At 38.8% G+C, this 22921-nt stretch overlaps 1 protein-coding gene across 11 annotated transcripts in view; it reads right to left on the bottom strand.

Annotated features, from left to right (window-relative positions):
* Positions 1 to 22921, bottom strand: part of RBMS3 (RNA binding motif single stranded interacting protein 3) — a 708203-nt gene that overhangs the window by 605365 nt on the left and 79917 nt on the right. Inside the window, exon 1 of one of the 11 annotated variants that reach the window (XM_035316427.1) lies at positions 924 to 1269. The exons of 9 other annotated variants lie outside the window; for them this stretch is intronic. Coding sequence is in view for 1 of the 2 variants with exons in the window: in XM_035316422.1 (XP_035172313.1) it covers positions 658 to 684 (27 nt within the window). In the remaining variant the exon portion in view is untranslated. Of the gene's footprint in view, positions 1 to 657; positions 700 to 923; positions 1270 to 22921 lie in introns of those variants that run through there. One more of the 11 variants, XM_035316422.1, reaches the window with a different exon arrangement.

Below are 22921 nucleotides of genomic sequence, written 5' to 3'. Positions count from 1 at the left end.
CAAAAAACAGTTATTTTACAAATTTAATTATTAGCATTACTGTATAACAAATCTAACTTCGACTAGACACACTTAGAAGGATAAGCATTTTTAATGAACAGTTACGCTGTGCAACAGAATAACTCTTTTGATAAAAACTTCAGAAGAGACAAAATGCACACAATGCTTATTTCAGCTTTATGAGAACTAATGAAAGCTATCTTCTTCTGCTACAGAAGAAAGTCTGGTGAACCTATGAATGACAAGTTGAGTAACAAGATAGCTGCAGTTTTTCAGTTTCAAGGGCATCCCCAAGAAAGATATCCCACAGAGAAACAGTATCACAATATTACTACCAAACAGAAGAACACTTCCCAGACTAGGCAGTAGATGAATACCTTGAAGACATGGGTATAGGATCATTCTTTTGTCTACCCTTGCAAACAAGAGAGAATAAGAGCCTCAAAAGTTCTTAGACATTAACCTACATCTTCTGCTTTGATTAAGAGACGGCCATTGAAGAATACTCATAAAAATAGTAGTACAAGAAGTCTAATCTCAGCTTTTATTCCCCCTATCTGCACAAGCTAGCCCTGCCCCCCATTCATACATCAAAGCACGGGATCACTTGTGTGTTACTTGGCAATCATAATACAAAGTTATAGTGTAAAGGCTTACAGCATTCACACACAGGAGTTTCCACATCAGATCACTTGGAGTAGATTCTGAAAGATTTGGAAAATATTTCACTCAGAGCCTTTCCAAGCTTTATAGGGTTACAGGGAAAGCTTTAATGCCAGACAACATCCCCTGGTTGCCTTAGGGGCTATAGCATTTGAAACAGGTAACTTAGAAAAATTAAGAGTGCATACACATGAACTAACACATACACTCACACGCACTTCTATTTTCCTAGAATCAGTAGAAATTAGTCAGCCACTTACCTGTAGGAGTTTGGCCACTTATGCCCAGAAGCCACAATCAGCAGCTACAGCACAAGCTCTACTAAATGAGCAATTTCTGCATGCAGCTCACAACAAAAAGGAGACCTCAAGGCACAGCTTTTTTATGAGATTTTACCAGGGAGAACCTGGGCTGCACTTAGCACCCTAAGGCTCTTCCCTTTCTTCAGAAGAAGTCACCTCTCTCACCAATCTCCCTTTCAAGGAATAAGCAAGACATACATATAATATTTAAAGATTTTTTAAAGATTTTCTACCCATAAACCCGCACTCTAATTTTGTACAGCTCCTTAACAACATCATTTAAAAGATCTAAACCAAGCAGCTCTCCACTTCCCCAAGGCTTCCAGCAAGCTCCCATGCCTAGTAAACCTTCCACCCAGCCATTTTACCTTCTCAGCTCTCTCCTTCAAACCCCCAACCATTCTCAACCATATGTAGGTACAAGCCCCCCTCCCCTCTCAAACTATTAAAATCTAATTAGGACTGCTGGTTTTAATCACCTGCTTGTCCAAGCTGTTCCTAATGTCCTCACCTCCTCTCCTCCTTCCCCCCACCTGTGAAGAGGGCATAAACTCACAGAGCTGCAGGTGACCACGTCTTTTTAAAAGACTAGTGAACATCCATTAAAAATTTCAGAAGCATAAGCCAGGTGTTTTTTTCAGCAGACCATCCTTCTGAAGGCAATAAAACTGCTACTTGGGCATATGGTCTTTGGTATCTGAGCTGGGAGTTACAGCAAAAGAGACAAGAAGAAAAAAAATGATGCTCAGTGTGCTGCATACTGCTGCCCAGGCAATAGTCTGCCTGAAAGGAAAAAATCTGACGGGGAAAATGCTTTCTTTCAGGTGCAACACGTGCTCCAGGCACATAGCTGGATCCGAGCCTGAACGTGAGGAATGCTGATGAAACACCAGGCTACCTCCAAATCCCAGAGAGAGCAAAACAAAGTGCTTTTCATAGCAATGAAGTGCTACAGATAAAAGAAGAGCAAATGATGTAGTGTATGTGCAAAGCTGCTGTTTTTACATGCAATTCACAGGAAAACAGTTTTCTCTGAAGATTCATGCTACTGAACAGAGTATGCACTGTATTAAGGGGCTAGAAAAAAAAAAAAAAAAAAAAAACTTTGAGTAAAATACTGGCAGATCTGAGTACAGCTCAACAGGAGTGAAATGATATGTTACTATTCCTCTCTTGGGTTGAGGCTATTAATGATAGTGTACAATACAAGCCAAGGATATATGCAGTCCATAAATACATTCTCATCCATTCAAGGAGAGCTTCACAGCAAGGCCAGATTTCAAAACTGGGAAACAAAAGTAGATCACAAAGAACATGACACTTGTAACTTTACTCCATCAGTATTTCTAAAAGCAAAATAAAGTAAACACTCAGGTAACAAAGTCAAAGTTTATTACCTGTTCTAGAGCCAAATGAATTTGTATGACCTTCTGATGGGTATGGCAATTCATCCCATTTATCTTGGAAACATATCTTAAGATGGAATGAATTACCATCTGGAAGTACCTGTCTCTTTCCATCCACTCACTGGAGAGAGAGGTTGAGCAGCTCGTTTAATTGAGACATCTAACTTTCGATGGATAATGTTAAGTGAAATTAAATCTGCCCACACTCCTTGTTCTCCTTCCTACCAAGGGACCCAGGCAATTTGTCCTTTTCTAGGGTTTACAGGGTTATCATGGCAGCAAATTTGTTATATAATCAGGGTACCTTTGAACTGTGTTGTGAGCTCCTATGAACCTTTGTTAATCTTTCAAACACAGCTCACTACTAAAGCTGAGAAGCCTTGACTTCCAGGGCTTAGCCAGAATTTTTTGGCTGAGTAAAAAGGGAAGAAATTATTTTTATTTGTAAGTGGAGGAAATATAAGATGAAAGCAAATGGAAGATAATACTAAACATTTAATCATCTCAATAACATTTTTTTCAAACTTGTACTACTTTGAGAATAAAGTTACAGTTCAGTTTTAGTTAAAGTTATAGTTCCACAACATAGCAGCAATTCCTGGGCTCTTCACATCCCTGGCCTAAAATCTTGCTGGCATTCAGCAGATATCTTGCTCATTGGTTTTATTGGAGATGTTCAGAGTTTAGGATGCAGCTATTTATGCACAGGCTAACATCAGACTGCAGGATATATCTTGCACCATGCAATATAGAATTTCCTTGTTTTTTTCTAAAATTCAAAAATCCATTTGAAGTAATAATGGTATCTGACAACTGTAGCACATTAAGGCACTGAAGTTCTGTCTTTGAAGCTTTCTTTAGACTAGTTTTTCTTGTGGAGTTTTGTATAGCTGTGACTTCTGCGAAGCAGAACCAGTAAAGTTACATTAAAAAGGATCAATATTCAATGGCTGCTTATTGATGGGTACAAGCTTTTGGGTTCACTTGCTTATTTCACAGAAGGAGTTTATGAAGGGAAACAGAAGTAAAATATAACATTTTATCCTCTCATGCTATAAATGATGACATTGTCCCGTATTACTGTCCAGAAACAAATAACTAGGTGAAGTCCTTTTGCCATTAACCATAGCAGACCAGGAGGGAAGTGGCTGGTTTTGAAGTATTGATTTTTATTGATTTTTATTTATTGAGCTTTTCCCACAATAATGCAGTATAGAAAATGACAAGTTATTAATTGCTATTTCAAGTTAAATAGCAAAGGTGACAACTCAACCAATTCTATCTAATCAAAAATAGTGCTTAGAGGAATTACAGTTTGAAATTGGAAATAGCTACCTCTCTTGAAATAACATAGACTTCATGCCTAGATATCAGTCTCTCACTGCCCCCGGCCTGGCTCCAGACACTCCCAACCCTTGGTGATTCTCTCTGTGGGGTAGAACCATGCACACGTAAGAATACTAAATCCTTCATAGGCTCTTCCTCACAAATGCCATCTCAGCAGATTGGAGGAGTCAGCTCAGTTGAAAGCATCTCTCTGTGCTTCAAACCTGCTACCACACCTGGCTCCACAGGGAAACAGACCCCACTGAAGCCTGCTCATTACAGATGCACCACTCACCCATGAAGCTAATTTTACTCCTATACCATAAATATACATGATCCCTTGCTCCCTTCAAAACCTCATCCTATTTTTCAACAATACCAATATTGTGTTGGAAATTCATTGCTAATGCCACTGTGGACATAAGAGAAAACAAATTGCTAATACGTTAAAGATCCGTGGTTTCTTCAATACCATAAAAGTAAAATTAATTTTCAAGTTCTCTTTCCTCAAAATAAAAAACCCTCCAGAAAACACTAAAAAAACATCTACTTTAGAGTGAGACGAGTGCTAAGAAATTCCAGAAACAAATGTATTTATTTATTTTTTTGTCAGAAACATGAAGACAGGAAAAGGTTTCTAATCAAATTAATAACAGGAACATCACCTCATTTGCAGCAATTTTTACTCTATGCAGCAGTTTTTCGATTCTCTGGCAAGTGCTGCTGGTCAGTGGGTTGGGACACAGAATGAAACATAGTGGTGTTGACGGTGGTGGAATGACATTACATGGCATGACAATATTGCCTTCTCTTCCATGCAAAGGGCCACAGTGCACTTGTCAGCTAGCTTGGCTGTGGAGTGACTAGCATATGTCAAAGTGACATCATTGCTTTGCAGTGATGAGATGATGCAGGACAATCATCAAGGATGTTGTCCCATAAAAGCATAAGAGCAAGAAAAGACATTAAAAATAGCAGTTTGTCTGGATATAGTGGTCAGGATGTAAAATGTAACAGACTTGGGAGATGTAGAGTTTGCAAATTGTAAATGAAACACATTTGTAAATTGTTTATGAAAAAGAGGGCAGTGGAGAAAAAAAATAATAAAAAAAAAACTTTTCTTAAGTTTGTTGCACAATGTCATCAGAGATTACTTCCTCTAACTTACAGAAATCAATGTTATGACAGGAAGAGACAGAGCAGGAGAGATATTGACTGAGCTGTCAAACATAGGAGTACATCTCTGTGAACCTGTGGGTTTGGGCTTTGATGAAGCGAATGCATTCAGTGGATGTTTTTACAGGAACTCAAGTACTCACTCAAAGTACTCACTTGCATTTTATATCCACTCCCTACTCTTGGTTGTCAGCATAGTGACTCATAATTGCTGAGGTGCTATTGCCAAAACTAATACGATTTATCTATTGCTTACCCCAAAAGCTGAATCTTTATGGCTTTGACTTTCTTAACCATGATGTACAGCTTTCATGGCACTGTGATTCCCACTCTTTTTTTCTCTTTGTCACCCCTTTAATATAGATATTTTTGCACCCTGGAAGTAAAAATAATAATTCTGGACAAAACCAGGGATGACAATATCATGTCTATATAACCTCTCTTTAGACTTACCAACCAGGAGTTCTGCATTTAACAAAAAAAGCTTCATTAAATGACCTCGCATATCCTATATGATTGTTAAAACTAATCATGAATGTATTTGAAATTTCAAAATACATCTTTAAATGGGGATGATGTCCCCCAAGCCTTCTAGGTATCACAAAGTGAATAAGGTTTTAGAGACTGTGCTACCCATCTCAAATCTGGCCTACCTTAGCAGAGCTCACTGGCCAAGCTCTAGCCAACAGTACTGTAGCCATTAACTCCTTCATTGTCATTTGTGTTGGCAAACTAAAGTGCCATTTAATCAAATCACAAACAAGCTGAACAACTGTTACAGTTGGTGACAAGCAACAACTTCTTTCTTAGGAATTTTAATATGGTGAAAGGACTTCCTGTCTCTCTGGGGATGCTAAATGCACTATGATTAGCTGTGCAGTCAGCACTTTCTCCCAAAGCCAGAGAGTTTAAAGATAAGCTGCAAAGAGTTCGAGGAACAACCTACAAGTCTTCCAGATGGAGTTGACATAAAGTTGGCATCCTTATCCCATAAAATGTAGAATTAAGAAATTGTAAGTCACAAGACTTGGAAACACATAGAAAGATAAGGAGGAGAAATCATCTCATCTGAGTGAAGAAAAAAAAATGAGAAAAACTAGAATATTTGATGCTTTGAGGTCAAGAATTATTCCAAGTACTGCAGAGAAGGTAGGGGAGTCATATGAGAGAGAAGAAGAGAAGGTGGACTGGGGCATTTTTTTAAAGCTAGTAGCTGCTTTTGCAGAAAAAAAAAAAAAAAAAAAAAAAAAAAAAGACTACAGGGTTTGAAGTAAGTATCATATTATGTTGAATGACGTTACGTTATCTGCAGTCAGTAACTTCAATCAGTCAGGGAGCACAACAGTATTGATATTACCAGGATATTTACTCATATTGAAAGAATGCATAATGAAATATAAGATGCACTATCAGAGGAACTTGAAGGAACATATGACATATTTTATGTCCTTCGGTCTCTCACCACTTTCCCTGAGTAAATGAAACACAAAGGCATGAGCAAGATGTAGGGAACCAACTATAAAAAAGACAGTCTTGGTTATGGCAGGCAATAGAATGGGATTAGTTTTGTGAGACTGACAGATGTGGCTTTCTTCAAAAGTTTGCATAGATCTGCAACAATGTTGTTAATTAGCTTAACAACTTTTATTTTTATTTGAGAGAAAGGAATATCAACAGGAACCTAAAATAATTTTATTGTAGTGAGAGCTGTTCTTTTCCAACAGCAATTCTAAGAAAGATCTTTGTCGCATTAAAAAAGCAGGCCAAAATATTAAAAGTGACTCAGAATCTTTGAGGGTTTCAGGTCTGAGGTGTTAAAAGATAAAAAAAGTGACCATACGGAAGACTGACATTGAGCAGGAGACCTTCAGTTACACTACAAAGAGTATCAAAAACATTAGAAGAACATGAAACATAGAACAGTGGATGCTTTCATAAAGGTGTGTGTCTTTCCTTCCTTTATTAATGTCATGAAAGAATACAGAATTAATCTTATGTTAAAGATTATACGAAAGTCAAAAGAGACAAGAGCCTTGACAAGATGATACAAAAGACAATACTGCAGAAATTGAAGTAGAAGATGGCAGACAGAAAATGTACTAATAAGAATATTTTGCATGTATTACAGTACTGGGAGGCATGAACATGAATCATGAAGGTTCAGGAAAAGATAAAAATGAAAATCTTTATTTGCAAACAATGCAATCATAGAAAGGTGGAGGAGGTACTCTAATGATATCTTTAATAGTGAGAAAGATAAAAGTGAACAGTCAAGGCCATTTTCTAGATGAATGAGTCATTCTCAGAAGAATCAAATTTTTAAAGCATTCAGAAGGCAATTAGACATTCAGGAATAATGCTGGCAATTCCTGCTAAATTTTTAAGACCAGGAAGCAATAAGCATAGTCAAAAATTTTGCAAGCTAATTTTGAAAATATTCCAAAGGAATGGAAGGAGAGTCATAGTTCAAATTCCAAAGTAGTGGTATATTGGAGATGTAAGAATTATTTGTACATTTCTTCTCATTATAACCTCGAAAAAACATCTTCCATATCTTCTACAGGCACATACTTATTAAGCAGAGGAAACAGAGAGAGACAGCGAGTATTGGTGTCTGGCAAAGACCATGATGTTCCCTCCCAAGATTACTCACAGAAAGAAAAAAAAGAAAAACAAGCAATCAATTTCAGTTAGATGTGGTCTCAAGTGAAAACAGTGATATAAACACAATTAAGGTGTAATTTCTTAGAGGATTTAAGAAGAATATGCTAGTGGTTCTTCAGGCTTTAGGAAGAGACTGACATCTTTAACACCACATTAAAAGCATGCAACTGTCTGTGTGATGTGTAGAAAGTTGAGTACCTTCTAAGCAGGGAGACAAGGAAATTTCTGGTGTGTTTCAAAGCAACAGAACACTAAGGCAGGATGAGGAACTAGCCCCATACTTTTCAAAGTGGTCCAGTTCCTGGGGAAGTCTCACGCTGGAAGGAACTGAAGCGAACTTCCTTGACTTCGGAGAAGTTGCTGCTGTAGAAAAGATGAGGTGGGAAGAAAAGGTTGTTTTCAGATCAGTAAGCATACCAAGATAAATTCAAGGAATATAAAAATAGGTAAATAGCTGTGTAATTATAAGATCTTGAGCAAGCTTTCTGTCAGTCAGTGACCTTGGGCTGCAAAGAGTTTGGTAGCTTAAACACTGGGCAGCATTAAATGATAGTGCAAGTTTGTGGAAGGAGGAAATTCAACTGTTTGCTACTTTGGCCCTAGAGTCAGTGGGAAATTTCTCTTTCCTAAAAAACAAAAACAGACAGAAAAGTAAAAGAATGATCATTTGAGTAGTTCAGTACTGTTACTGCATAATCAGCAGCTGACCTAAGAAGCTGACAAACAAAAGGGGGGTGGCAGATTGTAGTCAGGGCTAGCATAAAATAACTAGCAAGGGTGACAGTCACTGTGACTGTGAAGTACACGGTTTATACCCATCAACTGCCGTAGCTGTCCAGGCTCCTGGGTATAAAAACCACTTTCATTTTGTTACAAACATTCCTACAGAGAATACGGTTAGTTGACTGTTTTTCCTGTGATCCACACCACCGCTGTTACTGCCCAAGCAATGTGTTAGAACATGATTTTTGTATAGAGATTTTAGTAAGCCAGCTAATACTCTTCTGCAAACAGCATTTATCTAAAGGCTGTGAGATCCTCCACCTCTTGTCTCCGCCACCCTTTCCCTTCCATGAGTACGAGCCTTTCAGTTCTCCTCCTTGTTGGAGCCCTTGTGCTTGCTCCCAGTGTTCAGCTTGTACTCGCTCCCCCATCACAGGATCTAAATCACAACAGGGAAGGGTGAGACAGGCATTCAAATGTGCCTGTCTCTGCAGGAGGAGAGATGCGACAGAGTGGCTAGAGCAGCAATAACCGAGGAAATATATCATCCCGGCTTCTTCAGATGCCCCTCCCCACACCGTGATCGAGGCACACCATGGCAATAAATTCTTCTAAGAGCCCTTAAATCTATCACACTAATTGCGAAATGTGGAGTAGCCATTCATCTTTCCTGGTAACGTTGTAATGCATGAATTTGCTGTAAGAATTTTTTAAATATTTCCCTATGATTAAAGCATAAAATGAAAGAAAAAGTAACATCACTCTGCCTACTTTCAGGCTAATGCTTCTTTTTGAAGCCTGGAGTGCAGTTCAGGATTGAAAACATGAAAGATAAGGAGAACTGTCAGCAGAGAGGGAAGAACGTTTCCCTGCTCTATTCACATACAGTCTTAGCATTTAAGACACTTTTTTTCTAGATTGCAGAACGAATAAACAGTACCCATATTTTTAGAAAACCTTCTCTTTAAATTTCCTTTTGGAAATCTTAAAGCAATTCTCTATTTATTTAGCATAAAGAAAAAGTGAAATTGGAATGTATTTTAGCAGATATGTCAAATATTTAAAATAACAATATTCTTTTCAGTTGGTTGATAAATATAAGTGGAAAGACACTTCAAGGAAAACATAAGCAATAATGAGAGGCAAACTCGGGACTGCAAGTGTGCCCTTTGTCAATTTGTTCAGCACACAGTAACCTTGCCAAATTAAGGAATTTCCAAGTGCATTAGGAAAGGCTGCCCTCTTCAGACAAACTTAATAAAAGGTACCCAAAAGATGTTCTACGCGTCTTGAAGCTAAAATAAAGGTGTGGTGAAATGAAATGGGCAGTGCCATATCAAGACAGTAGCAACTTTCTTCTGCTTAAAAACAATTTACTATTACATAAATAAAAGAGTGTCTTCTTGTCCCTAGCTGCATATTAATGCGAGTTTGCTCAGACTCACTACAAATCCATTTATACACTTTCTATAGGGATATTCAAACTTTCATCCCTATGCTGAAATACAGAGACATTAATTAACAAAGCTACTGAGTCTGAGGTTCCCCTGTAACGTCAAATGGAAAAATGACCCAGTTTGTAAGGCTGAACTTTTATCGCATAGCAACTTTCATTAAACATGACGAAGTTGCTTCCTTTCTCAAGACAAAAACAAAACAAAACAAAAACAAAAAAAACTTGCATTTTATATATATTTTGAGCTCCCTAATGATGCAAAATAGTGAGTAGAAAAATGTTTTTGTCACCCTGATTGGTGTTTTATACTTCATCATTGGTGTTTCATACTTCACTATTTCCATTTTCCTTAAAACTTTCCGGAACTAATAGTAAAATGTGCTCATTTAGCTAGAAAGACACTTTTCCTCACTGTTGGTCATCTGAGTGTCTTCATAGGTAATTTTATGGATTTTTATCTTCTATCACGTCACGTTGCTAAACACAATGCCACCAGGTACTTTTCTGGATAATATGGATGCTAAACACGAATTTTCATAGGGAAACGATCTCTATAAGGAAACTAACTGTCTGTTTTTTACTGGTGCAAAGAACAGCTTCTAATTATTGGGGAAGGTGAAGTGGATATAAATGTTTTTAGCAGTGTTTTCCTTTGAAAACTGTAAGTGTAGCATGGAATATGCTGAGGAGACACTGAAATACAGATTATGCTCTGCATTATCAGCCTCAGGGTGAGCTATCGAAACTTTTCAAGTCCTTTAGCAGGACCTGGGACTGTACTAGACAAATTTTTAAAACAGATGTTAACTGTCAATATAGCACCCTAAAACTGCTTTGGAACAGGGAGCGGAGATGATGTTACAAGGAGGGGAAGTATTGCCAGTGATAGATAAAAAGGATTTAGCTGCCAGCTTGATGGAGTCTCTCCATCCATCCTTAGCCAAGGCTTTTTTTCAGCTTTTCAGCAAAGCCTCCAATGTCACCATGTCTCAGGGGAACACGCCTGTCTGCCCAGTAAGTTTGTGAGCTGAGATATGGCTCTTTTTCATCACAAAACATTTTTTTTTTTTTTGTCTCAAAACACTTCCCCTAAGCATGAAAAATCCAGTTCAGTCCATTTTATATTCTGCTCCAAACTTTGACTTGAGTTTCCTGCCTCTTTCAGCACATCCCACAGCTCTGCTCAACAAGTAATATACTCCTCAACCATTCTTTTCCATAGGATGTCTCTTGACTCTGGGATGCAGGCATCATTTCTAACTTCACTTTAACAAAAAAAGCCACACACTTTCAACTTTAACCATGTGGGCAAGTCCCTCTGAAGACTCCTCTTTTTTGCCTTTGTTAAATAGGATTCAGTTTAAGATGCACTTTAAGTTAAACATTACTTAAACGCTTTGCTGAACTGGGGCCTGAAATGGGACTTTAATTTCCTTAACAACTCTCAATATACCATTACAAGAATAAATGTAGAAAAATCAGACTTTCTGAAAAAAAAATGTGTCTCAAGGGCACCAGTACAAGCAAATTACAGAGAAGTTAAATAATGCCAAGCTATAAATCTCTTATCTACCAACACTTATCCATCTGTCTTACCAGCATGTTAAGGAGCAGGTCTCATTTAAAAACTGAGATGTTAGAGCTGGAAATGAATACTTGCCTTTTAGTGCCCTCCTATACTACGGTACTCGGTTTCATGTATAATTGATGGGCTGAAATTTTAAGATAGATAGTGTAAATAAATTATGAGTATTCAAAATATCGCCCTTTTGCCAGTAAAACCCTGTTATTCTTCACGCTGACTCGGCCACCTCTTGTGCTGCTATCTGTATTTATAGGAGCAGTATTTTCTGCAATTTTGTGGTACACTTACTAAAATTATTTTGATGGAAAACACAACCATGATTTTGTAATAATGAAAATACAGTACATTTTTGTTTGGGTATTTTTTCCTTCACTCAGTTGAGTCACAGCGTAAAAGAAAGGCATTATTAGTTAGTTGAATACGAGTGTTTTATATGCCATTGCTAGTTCTTACACAATAGAATTCCTGAGATCACTGCTGTAATTCTTTCCTGTGGTGAAACACAGGGGTGTCCACATTGGCATTCCTGAATTTTCTTATGCTGTTAAATTATAAGACTGCTTGTGCTATGAAAAGAGATTGGGTTATGAATTTTCTGACGTGACAGACTCTGTTCTATAAACCACTAGCAAGTCTGGGAATGCCATTCAACATTTTCAGCTTTGGAATTAATTTTATTCTCCTCCTTCCCATGAGGAAATTGCAAATGTTCGCAGTTTTACTGGTAGGGAGCACAGTTTCCATGACAAAGTCACATCCCTGGGAAAACCCCAAGTACTTCTCATAGCCGTAGGAGGAGAGAGCCGTGGGTGTACAGAGGTACAATTCTGTCATGACAACTCTGCACCTGTTGTGATTCATTGAGAAAGTCAAGCAAGGATCCTAAGAGTAAAAGGCTGCTCTGCAAGATTGCTGCAGGATACTTTCTGTAGAAAATGAGGATAATGAACTTGGAAAAAATGATAGATGCAATAGTTTTTGTGGAACACATTAAAAGTCTTTTATTATTATATTTTAAAGTACTGGCCTTTTCTCCAAACACATGCAAGTCTTTCATTTATTTCAGGCGAATAAGAGAGCGGGTCAGAGGAGTAGTCAGATGCATCTGCTTTCATTCAGCATTACGGATGTGGCATAAAAAGTGAACTGTGAAGTAACTGATATCACTTATATAAGTTAATATAATATTCTTAAACAAATGACTTCATTTAGTGACAGTTTATTCTCAGTCACAGCCTACGGAGTCCATTTCAGAGCTTCCTAGAGTAAATAATGTGAGCAGTGAGAACTCTGCTACAGACAGCATTTGGCAATAAAAAGAATTTGAACAGGTAAATGAACACATGGAAATATGTTAATAGAGAAGGAATACAAGAAAGGAAAGCTTGTAATTGGGTAAAATACAAATTCATATTTAAACATTAGAGGAAGCCAGCAGAAATTCAGTGACTGTACGGAGATTACTGATTTTTCCTTAAATAAAACTGAGAAAGCAGCCTAGCTGTCTCCCAAGCACTGGCTGACAAATTCTCTCAAGGAAATACAATTTGCTTTTGTCTATCTCCATTTTCTAGGCAAAAGCCATCAAGAAAGTAGTACCATTATTTCAAAATCTTCAAGCTTCACAGTCCTCTCAGATACTCAGCTGGGGAAATGGGGGGGAGGGGTCGGGGGAGTGGGGGAGCAGGGAATGTTCCTCTCTAAATACCCAAACCTCTCAACATTACACCCATTCAGAATTACTTTAGATTTTACCCCCAAAATAGACGAGCATAAAACTTGAGGCTTCAGAGTGTATCTCCAGGTCTTTTCAATTACTTTGGGCAGAAAATCCCTCAGTGAATGAATGCTAGGTGATTTCTAACACCTTCCCGTCATGCCAAAGACAAGGTGCCAACTCGGGCTGACCACCAGGCTCATGCACATGCAAAACCAAGGTCAATTTTCTCATCACTTCACCCCTCTGCAAGCATCAGCATGGTCATTCACAAAATATCTGCAGCCTGCTTTCAACACCTGAACACTTCTGAAGGTAGAGTATGAAACTTTTCACAACCTTAAAAGTAACCTTCAGTTAGCAGGTGCAACCCCTGAGTAAAATAAGTAGACCTAAACTCCTTCTCACTGGATTTTAGGAGGTCAGGTGGGTGGAAATGAAATGCTCATACTCATAGACTCAAGTTTTACAAATTGTCTGGAATATTGCTCTAAGAGCTGAAATGCACAAAAAAACAGTTCTGACTGTGTCACAAAAAAAAAAATGCATGTTCATGGAAAAATACAGAAGAAAGAAAGGAGAACATATTCATTTTAAAAAAAAAAAAAAATGGAAGAAATTACTCAAGCCTATTTTACTGTACTTAAACACAGTAGATACCCATTCAAGTACCTGAGTGGGGGGCAGGCAAAGGTTAGTTTAAATCTAATCTGGCTTTCTAGGTTACAGGCAGAAAAGTTGTGATTCAACCCATACAATGTGCTTAAGTTTAACCAAAAAAAAAAAAAAAAAAAAAAAAAAAACAGCAAACGAGGGCAGAGATCCAATGGAGTCCCAATGAGTCCTTCATCAGGTGTACAGAAGAGGTTCAGTTGTGTAATATCAGCAGTGTGTTAAGCCAAGTCCTGTGTTGGGGTATTTGGCTAGTAGAAACACAATCTCCAGTTGAAGCAGGCCAGCTTTCCTTCTAACATGAAAGTTGTGTCCAACATTCTGCATAGACACCGGCTGCATTAATAGGTTTAACAGCAGGAATTCCAAATTCCCATTCGAAGCAGCGGGTGTTTCAGCACACTGTGCTGATGAATGACTCTGTGCTTGGCCAGCACTGCTTATTCCAGCTCCCTCGGAGACATGGCCACTTCCCTTCCAGCTGGGTTATGTTGGTCAGATGTCAAGATTTTGTAACACCCCGTAGGTCCAGTTTAGGTACGCCAACACAAGTCCATAGTGTAGGTTTGGATTGTGCACACAGACACACATACTGTACGATGCTTCAGCATAACAGTGACTGAACATTTGGTCTGTGTCCTTGCACCTTTGAGGCAGGTCTCTCAGAGGAGTTTGGATTTTGCTGGTAGATGAACACATAATAAATACCCCTTCATTCCTTTGAAGAGGTCAGTCTGAAGCTGTAATGAGCCTGCAAATAGTGATTAGCATCTAAAGTGGCACCCTCCATAATAAAATCTCTGTGAGCCAGATTCTAGCTTCCTGGAAGTGAAAGACACTATTCACATTTACCTCTCAGGGCCTAATTTTGGTTTCTTACTGCTAAATGAGAGGTCACAAGGTATCAGCTCCAGCAAATTGCTCCTAGACTCTTCAGCTAAGATTTAATTCTTGGCTTTTTCAATTGCATGCCTTCTGGAGGCTGCAGTCTCCTTCTTCCAGCTCAGGTACCTGAAGGTACCTGCTGTCAGCCGGGCTGCAGGACGTGACACTTTCCTAGTCCAAAGGCTCTGCTTCCTCCAAAGCAGGCTTGAGGAATTATCTCAAGTCTGATTGGCCCACTACACTCAAAAATCCTGCTGCCCAACTCCAGAGCCAGACGGAGCTGTGGGGCTGTGGGGGCCCCTGCGGTAAACTCTGAACCTCCTATCCACACAGACTGAGCCCACAGCAGCTACTTACAGTCCAGTTCAAGTCTTCTGTAAAGTATTCCACCAATAAATGTTGCCAGAAAAAAAAAATGGGGCTAGTTAAAAGCACACGGGAGAGATTTATCCTGACATCAAGCTGAAGCTTAGTAAAACGAAAGTAACAAATGAACAAACCCACAACCAGGTCAAAATATCTGAACCCACAAGTGGGGAAGCATTCAAGCAACAGCAAAGCTTTCATTTGGAACTGCTTCTGCAGTAGTAGGTGTTAAGCTAATCAGAAATGCCTCCTGGAAACAAACCTAACCCAGGCAGGCTGTTTCAGGAGAACAAATGGACAGAAGAGTCTCCAGATGCCCATGGAAATACCATTACCTCTCCTGCTACCTTATGCTGTATCCCCCACAAGGACATCGGTCAAGGAGTTCAGAGAAAAGGCCAAGCACAGACACAGGAGCTGTACATTCTCCAGAGAAGACTTCCTCTGCTGTGATTTTTAAAAATCCTAAAATCTCTTACTTTTCTACATTAATCTTGAAATCGGCTCCATTTTCTATGCTTGACTATAGAAAGCCTCTCTGAAGTCCCTGAAATAACAATATTAAGCAGAACACCAAAGTGTTTTTAAAACACTGCAGCACTCCAGTCTCTGCCTGCCACTCTGTGGCACATAGCAATTTAAAATTATTGAAGCTCTCAAATTAAGTGCTTAAATTTGAAGGTGATCACCACTCTGAACATGTGAATTGTACAGCTATCCGAACTATCAAAGTGCTTCAATTTACTCTAAGCAGGTCGTTTTTGGAAGTGATAAGGGAGCCTGTGATTGCCCGTCCTGCACTGATTTAAAGCTAGTGAAGTTTTCAATTCATTTCTACAAGTACTGGAGCTTGGGTGATTCTGGAACACATCTGAGCAAGTTGGGGTGGTTATTTTTCTGTTTTGTTTTGTTATTAGTTAGCCATTTTGCTTCAGCATTTTATGTCAGAAGTCCAGTCAAAGAATGTGTTTATCCCTAGTTCTTCCACTGTTGTGTGGATATAAAAATTGAACACCATTTTCAAAAGTCTTCTGTTCACTTAATATACAGCATACAATTTTCTGAATGTACTGAAAATTTCATTGCTTTGTAGCTACAAATTGAAACCTATAATGCTCATCTCCAGGAAGCAATCATTAATGCATTTTTTTACAATAGAATATACTTAGTCTTGCAATTTTGGCACACAGTGCCTTTTGAAAGTATTTTCTTAAATGAACTGGTAATAGCCAGTTACTCCCTGTAATATATTACTCAGTGATGAAATAGTTATATTCCATACACAAACCTTTCATAGCTGCAAGGACTATAAAAACATAAGAGATCCTTAAACTGCAGGATGATTCTTTCCTCTGCCATTCAAAGTAGCTTGGGGCCAGAATGAGGCCTTGCCAGGTTTTTTGGATTTGGACAGCTTTTCATATGTTCCCAGAACTGTTAAATATTGCACTATTTCCCACACTGCATAAAGTTCAATTAGAGAGATTCTTTTTGTCGGCCTTTCTCTTGTGCCCCTCCAACTGCTCCATGGCACAGCTGTCATGGCTGATGCCTTGCCCTGATTTGCAACTCCCAGCAAACATTTCCCATTTGCTTTTCTGAATAGTTTCAATGATACAGCATAATTATTTGAAAACTCTGATGACTTCTGGCATTTGTAACAAATTAATTCCACTCAGTACCTAGTCTTTTAAAGGCATGTTCTTTCTCTATCAGAAATAGCTTCTGAGATGAAAATCTGTAGGTTAGCCTTCCGGTTGTAGACACTTGAAAATCAAATCTCTTTTAAGTGGAACGACATTTGCGTTATTTAGCAGCACTTCCGTTTATACATCTGTACTGGCCCATGATCTACTGCACAGGGTGGGCATTACCACTCATGTGCTTCACCTGCTAAACTAACATGGGAGCTGGGGGGTGAGCGGTTCTTGTACAATATCCACCAGTAAATCATACCTGGTTGATAGGCACCTCGTGTTTATGACACAGAACAATCTTGAACAATGCAGAATTGTTTCCATTTGAAAGCTTTCTGTCATCAGCAAAATCCTGTCATCAGCAGAATTTAACTAATTCCAGTGTACAGCTTTTGAGTCATACAGTGCCCGAGTTGTATCCATCTTCACTTTTCAGCATAATGGCCAGTCAAATATCAGAGGTGAGATAATACAACTGTGCTTGACATTTATCTATTATCAAATCATTCACTCGAGTTTACATTGATTTAAGTGTGCACGCTGCACCTTGATAAAATTGTTTTTATTGGCATATCACAACACATCAAGATGTTTCAAAGTAATTCATAAAGGAGACTGTCATGTGATTTCATAAAAAATATGAAAGTTTTTTTTACATCATTTGATGTTCCCTCAAATGATTAACCCTTGTGTGAAAAATTGGTTTACAGGTAATTTTCCAGGTTGAAATCCAGGCTGCATCTCAACCGTTTCTTTCATTTTGTTGTATGCAGCAATACATAAGAGTTTGCCTGTCCCTGGAAGAAGTATAAAAGTTGCAGTTGCTTAGTTTGCTAACTGCTGTGATTGCTTACAACACCGTTCTTTGGCATTTTGACCATAATGCTGCATTCCCCATTATTCTGCAAGATTTTCTTGGTTCCTTGCTTTGATGAAGAGTTTATCTGCTGTCTCATTCTCGCAAGCATTTCCCTCATGGGTTTGAGCTTCACCTGAAGTTCTCTCAAGTTTATGAGTATTTATCGTAATTTTCTACTTTACCTGTAATGCAGATGCTGTAACAGCAATTTCAGAGTGGTCAAAGTCTTAATCAAGTTCAGCAACTGAGCTAGTGGAATGTTTTACTACAATCCCCTTTACCAACAGACTGAACTTCTTGATGATATTAGCCTTGTTCTCGCTTCTACTCATGCTGCCTTTTACTGCACAGTCCTTTGTTTTACAACTTTTTTTCATCTTTTTTTTTTCAGAGGTATTTTTGAGGAGTTAATGCCTTTGCTGGCTTGTTTCTTTTCTGTACTCCAATTATGCAGACTTCAGAGACACTTTTCTGAAAATCAATAACAGCTGTCGCAACATCTATGACACGATCATTCAAAAAAAGACAATGGCATGTCAGTGCTGACTTGTACAGGACACAAGCCTCAACGCACGTGAGCTCTTTTTGTCGTAAATCTGTTTTCTTGCGTCTTGATTAGTCTTTTCCTTAAGCATTTTTATGATTGTAAAAATGAAGATTTCGAAAAGAATTCCAAAGCTGTTTTGGCCACACTCTCTGCATTAAGTTGGGATCAAGCAGTTGTAGCCTCTTTCCTATGAGTTTCGTATGCTTTGGGACATTAAGTTTCCCGTCCGGCCTCTTTTTTCCTAAATTAGACATATCAGTTCCTTCACCTTGTTTCTGTAAGCATGTTGTCTAATCCTCTTTTCCTGTTGCCCTCCTCTGGACTCTGTCTGGTCTGTTTACTCTTAAGCCCAGTTCCCCAAACCATTTTTCAGCTACAGCCACACCAGTTCCATGAGAAGCAGATCACTTTTCCTACATCAAGAAAAAAATGTAAAACATCCCAAAGTGTCACTCCCATATTTTTGCAGCAGAATCACAAAAGGGAGTGGTTATTTTTAATGCATTTGCTCTTTAGTCTTATCAAAACAAAATCTCTGGTAAGTTCTGATACCATTTAATCTACACCATCTAATGTCTTGAAGAGCTGACCTAAATTTCCTTTCAGTGCATAGCTGGTTTTAAACCAATCCCCAGTGACCCCATCCCATTTGGATGACTCCTATGACTTGTAGATAGCCACACTTGGTTATCTCAGATCATTTCCCTCTCACTCTGATCTCTGGCACTAATTATTGTTTTTTAGGCATGCTGATCTAAAATACAGGGATCATGCTTGGTTATTGCTTTCTCCAATATATATTAACTATCCCAACTTTTGTTATTGACGTTACTGCAAAGAGCTGGCCAAGAAGTGTTGTCAGTCGGAGCATGCTGGTGAGTAACTCCATAGTCATAATTGGCTCTTAGCCTATGAGTGATGATTCCATTTCTGAATTAAGGTTATGCTCACTGAATAGTAACTGTCTTGTATCCTTGGATATATTACAGATTTTTTCATTTTTAAATTGCTTTTTGTCAGCATTGATGATTGCACACTCCAAGGATTTAGGGCTTGCATTTCTCCATTTCTTTCACTACCTCTTTCAACTTCCATTATTGTAGCTATTGTTATAATGCTCTAGAAATTCACTTACCTTCTTAACATCAGAAAGGACTGTCATAGAGCCCTGGCTTTACCAATGGCTCACAACCAGACTCGCAAAACCACCAAGTCCAGTACTTTGCTAGTGTGGCTACCTTAGTGTATTTTTGATTCTTGACTTTATTTTTTTTCTTAATGAATATAAGCTATAGAACTATCAGTCAACTGCTAGCCTGTCAAAACAATGAACTTCATTTCTTCTGGCCTCTTCAACCTGTTAGACTTAAGTGGCCCTACCAGGAGTTAAAACTCCAGCCATTATAAATGACAGGATCATCAAAACACAGTCCTCTTCATTACCTCAAGGGGTAGCCCTCAAAGACTGAAATCTCAGTAGTGATGCTCGTAATGATTAACATTCCTGCTGCAAAGCACTGCCCAGTATTTTTAAACACTTCTACCTAAAGCTAACACGAATGCATATGTAGGCAATGAAACCAAAGCAGTCTGGTCTGGGAAGGTGCTGAATACTCACAGCTTTCAGTGAAATTCTGGAATTAAATATGAACAGTAGGTGAAATAACAGACCTAAGAAAGACAAACACAGTGGCATATGGCTCTCATCTTTTCAAGATTGAAATAAACCTTTTTATTAACTTAAATACAAAATTCTTAAATTGTAAAGTGACTAATTGCTTCTTTTTATATAGTTTAATTGATGGCCTAAAGCCAAGAAGAGCTTTAAAATTAATCAAAGATTCATAAATGATTGTGACTTCACTGTGATACAACCCTGAATAACGGACTAAATAATAGGTTAATCAATCTACTGCTTCCTTACTGCACTGAATTGCAAATGAAAATATTCACCTAGTATTCATTTATATTTAGATGTAAACACTTAAAAACCTGACTCCTTGGCATATTGAAACACGATGGAGTATTAGAGTGTTCAGAGAGGACTTGCCATCCACCTGAAGCCGCAGACCAGGGTGACGGTAACGTGTGGTACAGCTTGCTTGATATGTCAAGGAAAAGGTACTAACACTTGTGTAGCCCATGCATCAGCATCACTTCTTTGGGAAAGTCCTCCCTGTTCTCTGCAAGAGCCTCAGGGTCATACAAGCAGCGAATGGAGCTGAACAATAAAGTCCATCAACACAGGTAGCACATAACACGCTGTCTAACACCAGCTTGCAGATTTGGGGTGTATGTAAGACATTGGTTGTCCTACATGCTCTAAAGGACTTCCACCAAGCTGAGGAGTCTTTACCGCTATAAGACTGGTACCGCTCCCAAATAACCTCATATAATCAGGTTCCAAAGATCCATATTAAGAAAGATTCAATCCAGCTTATAGTATGCAAGAGCACAGTTAGCATTTGTTGTGAAAAGGGACCTGAATGTAGAGGAAGACATGGAGATAATCATGAAATAAATATATCCATGAGTCTACACTGAAAAACAAATGTTTTGAAAGTAGGGCATTTGTAAGTCAGGTGCCAAGCTAACAAGTTGGCAGGACAGCATGTTTTCTTTAACTCCTTTCACTAGTTCTAGGTTATATTTTCAAATGTCAAGTCACATTTCAGATCAGCGCTGCGTATTTTCTTACCAGCAAAGCAAAGCAGTGCTGATCTTCTGAAATAAAAGTATATTTTTATTTGAGAACAACCTGTAATATACCAACAGCCAAATTAAACTGCATTTAACATTTCCCGTCCTGGTTTTGTATTATTTATCAAATGCTTCGATTTAGTAAAATGTATATATATGTACATATACATATGTATATATATATAAGATGAATATTTTTGAAACTGCATTACCATTTCTAAAATCCCTCCGACAAGGGCTTTGTTGTTCAATGCTGCTGTAAAGAGAGCTGTGCTAAAGGGAGCTATTTGGACTGCACAACAATGAACTTTATTGATCCTGCAAAAGCCATAAACACTGTTACATATTTCTGACTGCCATCCATGGGCACATTTGCCATCAGCTGATAACGTGAGTGTCTGTGTGCCTATGTATTGTTGTTAAAGACAATACCAGCATGCAGCAAACAATTCAGCCGACACATGTTCCAGAATTTCAAATTCTGGAGTGCAGCCTTTGCAACCTTAATGTTCTGTTACTGTAATAATATAAGTTTAATTGGCATCGACCTTGTACCCACAATGAAAGTGTGATGTTATCCAAAACTGCAAAGATTTTCTGTCTTTTTTTTTCTACAATAGGTTAAGTTGTTCTATTTGTGGCCTTGACAACAATACAAGTATGCCACTCCGTTCACTTGAATGCATAAAAACAAAACAAAGCAAACAAAAATGGTAACTATGCACCTAAATAAGTGTCTTCACAAATACTGCGGCAGGGTATTCAGGAAGCACCAAATTTGTATAAATTCTATGCATAAAAAGTACTAAGACATACAGGAGTGTCTGTGCCAATGTCTGGATTTACCAGTGGGGTAACGTTAACTTGTGTTCTTCCTTGCCTAGTCCAGCAGGACATCTATTGGAGTATGTCTTTGCTCCTATCCAAGCACGTTTCCTTTCCTAAAAATCCAAAGTTTGGGAGAGCGGTGTGCTTGCATGGCCAAGTCTTATCCCATCTGGAAATTACGCATGGCTAATTTGTGTGCCCAGGCTGGGAAGCATAGAAAAGAGAGCTCTTGGAGTCTGGTAGAAAAGAGAGCTCTTGGAGTCTGGTACCATAAATGTGGCCAATGTCAACAGGGCTTATTTCACAGTGAACATTAAAGAGGAGATTTTCAAAGAAACAGAAGAAAATCATGAGGAACCTGGGATCAAACACCTTTAGGCTCCTCTGAATAGCACAATCTAAAACATAACAACCACTACACTGGCCCATACCAATTGCCACATTATAATACTCCCTGAGGCTTCAGTCCAGGAAATCAGGATCTTGTTTATGGAAACATAATTATAGCACTTTCCTTGCTTTCCTGTAATAGACACTTTAGCACCTGGTAATCAAAGGGAAATAGCTGAAAAATCCGTCCTTGAGTTTCACTTGCAATAGAAGCCTATTTGCCTTCCTGGCCCCAAAATCACATGCCAGGGCTTCTTTGACTCATTGGCAACAAAAGAGACCACACAGCCCTAAATCCTCTGTTGCATGGTGCACCTACCTCGAGAAGCTTTTTTTGCCTTCCCACTAACATAAATTCAACTATTTATCATGCGTTTTTAAGAGGCGCAAGTGGTTTACACTGTTTAAATGTTTGGATCCTTATACCTGCTGTGATGCTGAGAATATCAAATGGGAATCCTGCCCTTAACACCCACAAGTGATTCACATGCATGTTTCCCTTGGCTCAGACTGTGCTCAGGCCCATCTGTTTGAAAGCACCAATCCTGCTTGCTGGTACAATGCTCACACAGAGATGCCAAGGGACGGGAACACTAAGGAGGATAGCGCTAGCTCACATAAGGCTACAAGAGTCCCTTCCTTTGCTGCCACCCCTGCAGTCACAGTCATTTCTGCTGCAGATCTTACTGAAAAAAAAAAAGGGTTCACATCTGCTCACTCGAAGTATGCTGCCATGGCAGTGAGATACGCTCCAAGCAAGCTCCAGCTACACGTTGTGGCTGCTGCAGATGAAGCCTTTATTCAGAGGGCTGCCCAGGAGCTCATGCCCATAGCAGAGATCTGTGGCTCAAGAAATGGCGATTCTACTGTGGGCAAACCTCCCCCTTATATGAAGGAATTAATCCAGTAGAGGTGCCACAGGGACCTTCACAGGGCTCCCCCTCCCCACGCTTGAGTCC

This window comes from Oxyura jamaicensis, chromosome 2, assembly GCF_011077185.1.
Source record: "Oxyura jamaicensis isolate SHBP4307 breed ruddy duck chromosome 2, BPBGC_Ojam_1.0, whole genome shotgun sequence".
In the NCBI taxonomy this organism is placed as follows: domain Eukaryota; kingdom Metazoa; phylum Chordata; class Aves; order Anseriformes; family Anatidae; genus Oxyura; species Oxyura jamaicensis.
This window is presented reverse-complemented; position numbering and strand designations above follow the sequence as displayed.